Source organism: Schistocerca cancellata, chromosome 3, assembly GCF_023864275.1.
Source record: "Schistocerca cancellata isolate TAMUIC-IGC-003103 chromosome 3, iqSchCanc2.1, whole genome shotgun sequence".
Classification (NCBI taxonomy): Eukaryota; Metazoa; Arthropoda; class Insecta; order Orthoptera; family Acrididae; genus Schistocerca; species Schistocerca cancellata.
In genome coordinates, this window is record NC_064628.1 from 49,590,377 (window position 1) to 49,599,730 (window position 9,354).

The following is a 9,354-nucleotide window of genomic DNA, read 5'->3' on the forward strand; positions in this document are numbered from 1 at the left end:
TGAGCAAAAGAGGAGTAAGATGATTTATGTTAGTCTGTTTGATTGTATCCAGTTTGTGGATGTCTGGAACAGGGGCTTTTCCATCTCCAAGATCAGGCTGGCATTGGGTTTTTCACATACCACCACCAAAAATATGAACGATGTGTGCACCGTTTAGGGGAGAGCAGCTGGTACCTACATGTCACTGGATCAGCTGGAGAATATAAAGGCTACATTCAGAGTTCTTACGTGCACTGAAATAGGACGAGTGACTTCACAGGAGAAGTTGCAAATTAACTGTTCCATAAACAGAGCAGTCTCTCTAAAGTAATGTGAGCTGTCCAGGGAGAAATCCAATATAAAATCAAAGTATACAGCAAGGTCAACACTGGATTAGTGAAGTGCATTCTGAACAGCTGAATATAGTCGAGTAATCATTCCAGTGTTCATTACTGCAGACTGTTTAGGTTGCTTGACACCAGAAGGTTTGTTCAGTGCAGTTCGTGCCTGCAGCAGCCTCCTAACACTGCATTACAGCCTGTGTTGGACTCTGCCTCCCAGCTATATACCTATGCTGGTCATATCAATATCCACATGTGGTGGTAGATAATATATCTCTGCATTTTCATTGGCATTGGATGAGGATACAGTATTGTGCCCCCCCCCCCCCCCCCCTCCCCTTTAACTGGCACGTAGGGGTAGAAATGGTGCTTGCCATGCTGTGCCGAACACCAAAGGGGTGCTAATGCTTGCAAGCAAGCCAGCAGTTCTGCCATCATGACTGGAGAGATGGCGATGTTGTCATCAGTCTCGCAGTGCATTTTCTGGGCAATTGGCTCTGTCTTTCCTCCCTGAGTTCAACTGGCTTTCCAGGGTGCATGTAGGAATTAAAGGGTGGCTTCATGTGTGGTGTAGTTGTGGCATGAGATGAGCTCAAGAGTGTAGGTCTTGCCAGATACGTAGGTTTTGACGGGGATGGTGGTTGGTGCACGGCCAGGCTTTGGGGACTGGATTTTGTGGGGCACTATAGTGTACTAGTGTCACAGCTGCAGTTGGTTACAATTGTGGACCAGCTGGTTCTGGCAGACTGCAACTTAAGATATTTGTTGCCCCTCCGCAGCCCATGATGATGCATGAGATTCACACTGGAATGTGGCCGAACGTACAAGTCATTACGTGGAGGCCCACACATTAATATGATATTTGTTGTATTCTCCTTTTGTGCACACAGTTGGATACAGAAAACAGTCATGTGATTTATTTGATGTTTCTATCCACTGCAAGCAGAAGCAGAACTTCCTGAACTGAACTCCTCACTTGTGCTATACAGCCATATTTCATAACTGTCGAAGCAGGAGTGCTACCTTGCAGCTCTGGGAGGCTGCCTCGAGCCTCGTCTGGATTGGCGCCGCCAGTGGTTGCTGCACTGTCGTGCAGCATCTTTGCAGAGGTCCTATGCTGGGGTGAAGTTGCCGATGATCGACGACACCCAGTTTTGATGAGGGCTGTGCGGGGTGGTCGCAGCAGATCCAGCAGCGACCAGTGTTGGCACCTGTGTAGTAGTCCTGCTGGACTGTGATCTTTGGTGGAGCTGGACCGATAGCTGACTAAGAAGCTCCTTAAGGCTCCTGTTGGAAACTATTTGCACCAACAATCAAATTGTGCCTTTCTATGGCCTAGCATAGTCAGTTTGCCCCTCACTTTTGGGTGCCCTGTTTTCATCCAAGGGGAAAACACGGATACCAAATGCTGGTGTGACAAGAGTGGACAGGTATTTCAATTTCCTTATCTGCACACTACATAAGAATTCTCCTGTGGAGCATGGGAGGAATGATGACTTGGCATTCTGTGTCCTCCATGACCAACACGAAGACACCGCTGTTAGCACTACAGTGTCTCGGGGACAAGTAAGTCAAATATGCTGGATCTGCTCCTTTTGATTACTGCTTTGAACATTCACATTTTACTGATAGGAGTTCCTGCAAAGCAGCTATATCACCCTTTGGATTACCCAACTTCATGGGGTGTGACGGGGTAGTATATAATGTTTGTCACATATTGTTATTGAGTTGAGAACATAGTGCCTCCTGTGTATCAAACTTTGTTTCGTGGATATGTGAGCCAGTGTATCTGCGTTAGCGTGTTTAGAGGTGGGCCTGTAATGAATGTCATGATAATTGCTAAGAAATGGTAGCTGCCGTTTTAATTGCTGTGCTGTCTTTGCGTGGAACTTTGATAAGGGCTGCTCAAGAAAATAAGTGGCTTGTGGTCTGTGTTTAACTGGGTCTTGGTGCCATAGAAGTGGGAATTTGACATTGTAAGTAATGGTCACTGCTTCCTTCTTTATCTGGGAGTAGTTAATTTGTGCTGCTGATAATGGTTGAAGGCATACGTAATTGGTTTATCTGTGGGACTCGGTGTTTTTGTTTGCTAGTGCAGCCTTGATTCCATATTGTGGCGCATCAGTGGTTAGTGTCAAAATTTTGCCAGTCTTCTGGGTTTCAAGGCAGTGAGCGGATTTTGGGCATCTTCTTAATTTTATAAAAGCCTTGTGGCAGCCTAAAAGTCAAGCAATCTTTTTGTCTTGGATGACTATTGGGTGTAACTGCTAGCAGTAGTGAACACCAGAAGATCCTGAGGAAGATCCCAGCATAGGGGTCGAAACGTCGATCATTTTAGAATAAATATGACGCAGCCTAGTAACCCAGAAGATTTTAACTTCAGTGACAATGGCCACGAAAGCCTGCAGACTTACATAAGAGAATAGAAGCTTTCGAAATGTGGTGCTACAGAAGAATGCTGAAGATTATGTGGGTAGATCACGTAACTAATGAGAAGATACTGTATAGAATTGTGGAGAAGAGGGATTTGTGGCACAACTTGACTAGAAGAAGGGATCGGTTGGTTGGACATGTTCTGAGGCAACAAGGGATCAGCAATTTAGTATTGGAGGGAAGTGTGAAGGGTAAAACTCGTAGAGGGGATACCAAGAGATGAATACACTGAGCATTTTCAGAAGGGTGTAGGTTGCAGTGGTTATTTGGAGGTGAAAAGGCTTGCACAGGATAGAGTAGCATGGAGGGCTGCATCAAACCAGTCTCTGGACTGAAGATCACAACAGCAGCAAAATGTATGACACTAGGTTGGGAAAAAGATTAAACGGAACCAATCAAAGAAAGCTTGCAGATTTGGAAGATAATATCATGCTTGTTATTTATGCATTAATGATTTGTTCCAAATGTTTTTGAAGTAGTGACCCCCAGTTAGTAGCAAGCAAGCCAGCAGTTCTGCCATCATGAATGGAGAGATGGCGATGTTGTCATCAGTCTCGCAGTGCATTTTCTGGGCAATTGGCTCTGCCTTTCCTCCCTGAGTTCAACTGGCTTTCCAGGGTGCATGTAGAAATTAAAGGGTGGCTTCATGTGTGGTGTAGTTGTGGCATGAGATGAGCTCAAGAGTGTAGGTCTTGCCAGATACGTGGGTTTTGACGGGGATGGCATAGGACAAGTGTACAGGTCTCCATAACTGTAGGTGTTGATGGTAGCCTAAAATTCGACACACACACACACACACACACACACACACACACACACACATACCCTTATGTTTCTTAATATCTGTAAGTGATGCCCATTGATCAGATTTAATGGGTGTAATAACTCTCATTTTTTGTAACCTGTCCAATACCAATGTTACAACTTTGCTTGTGATGAGAATGAGCAGTCAAGCTCTACAAACCAAGATGTAGCTGGGAGTGTAAATGATATGCAAACTGTAAAAGTTCTTTGCGCAATCCACTTCAGAGTCAGTTAATTACTTGTACTGTTCAAACAATGTTTCCAGGCAGTTAACAGTTTGGTATGAGAGATAACTGCATTCTCATTCGTTTGAAAACTGAACAAAAAAAGACCAAAAATTTGTTGCTTTGAGAAAAGCTACTTCTAAATCTTTTGGTACTCTGCATACATTTTTATACGTAGCTTGCATTGTAATTTGAGTGCTGTTTGTTGTTCACTGTATGAAATCACCATTTGCTGGCTGTAGTGGTGGAGAGCCCAGAGCCCTGTGTTTGTCACCCATATTGATAGGCAACACTGCAGTGCCCTTGTCAACTTCGAACCCTCATTTTGTTGACATTGATTTCCATCTTAATGATTCACTGGCTGGGAAATCTGTAAACTGTGTTGGACACTGATTTGATGGTATGAAGTGACATGCTTTATGTGGATGTTGCAGCACATGCAGACTGCATCCAAATGTACTCTCTTCCTGCAAGCATGGAATACTACATTCCTATTTTAAGCTTCAGATGTTATGACAGTCTGGATACGAAGTGCGTGTCATCACATTAGAAGTATGTGGATTTGAATGTTTCCTCTGCAATGTCTAAACCCAGTATGCCCACATATGGTTTGAAGTGTAATGTCTTCTGTATTTTGTTCATTGGGTAGCCGTTATCTTAACACTTTTTTGCAGGGTTTAAGTTCCTCACACAGCTGACCCTTGGCCACAAGTCTACCACAAGTCAACACACCATATTTGTATCTGCAAGGTGACAGCTGTCATAATCTGTAACAGACAATTGGGGTCCATAAAAACATTAGTCCACAGAGTGCATGCTATTATAGATTATGGCCATCTGCATGAAGAACTAGAGCATTTCAGGAAAGTGTCTGAAGCTATTGGTTACCCAATACACAAAATGAACTAGTCCTCACAGTTCAAACTGAACTTGAGTGTCGGGTCAAGAGGTAGAAGAGGAAATGATCAATCCGTGGCCTTCCCATCATATGTAGTGATTCTTGAAGGCTGAGTGCTATATGAGGCACGTGTGTACAAGAACCACCATCATACGTGTCAAACAAACAAATTGTTTGAGAGCATTGTGTGAAACATCAAAGCTACAGTTTGACAAATCAGCAGTGCCCAAGCACTATACTGGGACAGGGCACTCCTTGGACGCTGAAGAAATCAAGGAGAAAAAAGTCATGGCAGTGTAGCCTATCTTTGGGCTTAACTTTGTGCACAATTTGAATCTTGTAGGGATACCAGTGTAAAATGCACTGCGAAATCTGTGGAAGTGTTGACCAGGGGAGAGGCAATTCCCATGACACAGCTAGAGCAGTGGCTGCAGAATTTGGGGCATGGACTGCAAGGTCGGCTATAGCTTAAAGTACTTCATCAACAACTACTGTGGAAATGGGCCACCTGCCTCTCCCTGCTGCATCACCTAATTCATCTGTTTCTTCAAATTTCTGGATCATATTCTTTAGCCCGTTCATTGACATAACGCCTCTTCGCAGCTGTTTCTGTCTGTGATATTCCCACATTGCAGTGCTGTTATTGCTGCCATTCTAATAAAATAACTTTACCAGCAGAGCATGAATTTTCTTTGAAACAAATATTGCCTTTCATAAGCAGGGTGTATACGAACTGGGAGATCCGGGAAAAACTCGGGAATTTTTTCATCTGGGAGAAAACCAGGAAAAACCCGGGAATTGTTTAGAATTCCGGAAATTTTTCATTGTTTTGGTTTTCAGTTAAATTTTTGTGATTTTTTACTGGTGAGAACCAATACTGTAACAAAGCATATTACTGTATCCCGCTACTGCAGAATAATACTGCAGCAACAAAACATGAACGAGAAAAAGAAAAAAAAAAGAAAATAAAACTTTAGTTGCAAAGGAAATTTGCCGTATACAACAACAACAAACAGTACTCATACAAGCGTCTGCCAACAGCACAGTGTGTCGAAGGCTTAGGAAGACTGTGCAATGCTTCATAACAACAAATTGCCTCCAATGAGTGTGACTTGACAACTGTTTAGAGTCGTTTGAGCAGTTTCGGGCGGGCTCTTGCGCATGCACAGTTTAGTCGTGTATGCGTAGTACCTTCTCCCGCTTCTGGTTACTGAAGTGTGGCTGGGCGCCACTATCTAATATTGCCCCGGTTTGGAAATATAGTAAATCTGGAGCTGAAGCACAAAGCAGTCAGAGTTGTGGTGGGGAGGTGGGTCGTCTCCACGTGACCTGTGTTTAAGTTCAGTGATTTTGTTATTTAGTCTTCGATTATTCCTCTCACGTTAAATGATGATGAAAAGGATTTTTGTGGCCGGGAGCTATCAAATGAATTAAAAACACGTTCGCTTAGTAACGGAAGGCAAAAATATGTTATTACTTTCAGATTTTATTTCCACTTTTCTGACAGTCAAGCATTAATCGCCTTGCAGAACAATGAAGTTATTTTTGTCGGTTTGTTAAAGAGATTTGACTTTTATTAATCTTTTCTGCTGAGGCAGTCAATTTATTTGAAGCAAAGTGTTTAATTTCACACTCTTGGCTGGTTTCAACTGTTCGCTGCATTTCAAGTGCATGTATGGCATTATACCATAATAAAGAACCAAACATATAATACAGCACTGGTACTCCAAGAAAATTTACAGCCGAATATGGACATACGAATCTTCACTTTAAGCCGAATTGTGCATTTGAGTGTGGTTCACGAAATTCCGATGCTCTTGAAGTATCCTCTGATGTCTTGTTTCTTTTATGACATCGTAGCTGCGCAGGCGCAGTGACGCCTGTTACCTGGCGCTCTCTTGCAACTGCTGAAACGAACCTATTTCTAACAGGTCGCAGGAAAATATTGCAAATGGTGGTTTGAAAAGCGTTACAATCAAAGCAAATTTCCTTTTGCACAAGATGAACTGTGTGCAAGAGTGTACGATGAATTTCTTAAATCGCAAAGCGTTTGACTCTCATTTAAAAATCAACTTAAATATTTTCATCATTTCGCGGCCGTGTCATCAACTGTATAAATATTAATTTTAATTATGAACAGCCTCAGTTGCACCGTTGACCTAGAATTTACTGTTTTAGTGTTTAGATTCTGAAGAAGGTTGGGTTTTCCCGACTGAAACTGAGGTAAATTCTAGGTAAACTGTGCAACTGAGGCTATTCATTATTAACATTAAAATTAATAAAAATCAACTCTTTGAGGACGACCATTTAGAAGAATTTCGAGCCCAGATCAGACATTTACGTCGTTATTAAAATTTTTACTGGCACATTTGTGTGATGTATCTTAATTTAAACCATGAACTTTTCTTATTTGTGTGTTCGCACTGCTCAAGAGTGATCTTGTTATTGGCTGACTACATCACGTGTCCTTTGCTGTCATCAGCGGGCGAGATCAAGTGATATGAGCCATGACTGGCTTACAAAAGCGCATCACAATCTCGATTTCAATGCTTCGGAAAGTGACATGCGGTGTTTGGTGGAATTCAAATTTATACCTTCGTAATACGAAAATATGCAGCGTATGTACCCACCCTCCACCATTTTCTGAAGTGCCGGGAAATTCTACGTCGGTATATAAAACCATAAACATTCAAAGGATTGATGAGGAGGAGTATACGGTCACTTAACAAGGAAAAAGTGTACTTTCACCTGGGAGAATGTGTATTTTTTTACTGGGAAATCTGGGAATTTTTTTCTTTGTCCACGTATACACCATGATAAGGAAAACTTCAACCTTCTTAACCCTTGGTACATCAACAGTCCCCCCCACCAAAAAAAAAATCTGATGTCAAAACAGGATTTGTTTCATATTTTGACTGCTTACAGTATCATATTTTCACATGGTGGCAGAAAGTGAAACTATCATTTCTTTTCAGCATAGTGCATGAGTGTACTGATTTATGAACATACCTTCGATATTTCAGCATCCTGGGATGCATACAGCCCATGCTGCAGCACTTGGAACACTGTTAGTTTAATAATCACCCGGTACTTAAGTATCTCTGATATAAACTACATCTTTCAACTCATAAACTAATTGCCAGGTAATAGTATATCGACAGATATATGTGCAATCAATCTTATGTGAGTGGAACAATTAAGTCTATAAGAAGACCGTACTGTATATTTTGAGAGTGAAAATAAGTTGAGTGAAATTTTTTGCATATTTAAAATACTGTGTGTGATTTTGATCTCTCACTACCTTTCACATTCCAAGAGTTGTGTATAATTTGTATCCTTTCTTAATGCTGTATAATTTATACCTATTTTACGTTGTGTGCCACTGAATTATCTTCTTTATTTTGTTTTAGTGCACACATTTATTTCATTTTGATTTGTTTTATTTTCCAGGCCATCATACTGTGATTCAGGATGAAAAACCCAAAGAAAGTGTTGACTGCAGCATTCCAGAGCTGAAGACTGCAATTGAGAAACATTCTCTAGTGAATGTCACACGAGAAATCTTGAGGTTGTGGAGGTACAGGGAAAGGTTACGTCAAGATATTACTGTTGGAAACTTTCTGAACAGACTGGAGAATGCGGAAGTAACAGACTTAAAGCAGCAAACTCACTCAGTTGCTGTACAGGCAAATAATTGTTTGTGTGACCCTCAAACTATTAGCACTTTCAAGATGATTTATGAGAAGATTAGTTTTCCTGGAGAAAGCAAGACGTAACTGGTCAACAGATATGAAGTGCAAATGCTTAATGGGAAGAAAGACTCTTCAAACGGTTATTTATCTTCTTTTTTCCATTGCATTTAGTATTATTTGTTACGTACTTTGTTCCTAAAATGGAACATTATTCAGTTGTGAATGTAGTGAATTGCAACCATATTTATAGCTTTCATGTGAAAGACTTTAGACAATATATTCAAGCCATAAAATGTGATAATGTTTGAATTATGCATATATCCAGTGTAGTGTGGTAATGTATATTATAATACTGTTTGTATTATGCTCTTAAGAGTCAGCACAAAACTGCCAGTGTTATTATAAAATAATACAGTTATTGTCTACAATAGAATAAACTGTATGCAAATCATTTTAAATTTTTTTGTGTGTATGTGGTGTTTTATTTTAAAATAGAAAGTGGCTAAAGCATTCAGAAATATCTAATTAAGGAGAAGTGACTCCAAATGGAACATGACAAATATTACTTCGAAACCTCCTGACAAGTTAGAACAGTGCATTGGATCCAGACTTGAACCCTCAATTTTGTCTTTTTCAGTGTCATACCGACTGAGCTATAAAGGAGGAAGGGCAAGGTTCTGAGTTAGTGCCACGATGTGGCACATAGTTTTAATCAAACAGGAAGTTTCAAAACAGCATACATTTTGCTGCAGAAAGAAAGATTCATTCTGTGAACAACTCCGTAGGCTATGGTTAAACCTTTTCTTTACAATATCCTTTTTTCCTTTATGTAAATAAGATACGCAGGAGACCCTCTGTGAAGTCTGCTATGCAGGAGGGAAGGTTAGTGGAAGTATAGCTGTGATTTTGTGTGCGTGTGTGTGTGTGTGTGTGTGTGTGTGTGTGTGTGTGTTGTAGTCCCAGCCACGACTTAGTTTCTGAAT

General features: G+C 41.0%; 1 protein-coding gene across 1 annotated transcript in view; it reads left to right on the forward strand.

The window, feature by feature from the left end:
• The window catches only part of LOC126176932 (telomere-associated protein RIF1-like), a 97,981-nt gene extending 89,151 nt beyond the window's left edge, over nt 1-8,830 (forward strand). The window contains exon 9 of the mRNA XM_049924123.1: nt 8,130-8,830. Coding sequence (XP_049780080.1) covers nt 8,130-8,455 — 326 coding nt within the window. The 3' untranslated portion in view covers nt 8,456-8,830. The remainder of the gene's footprint in view (nt 1-8,129) is intronic.
• Nucleotides 8,831-9,354: the final 524 nt, after the last annotated feature.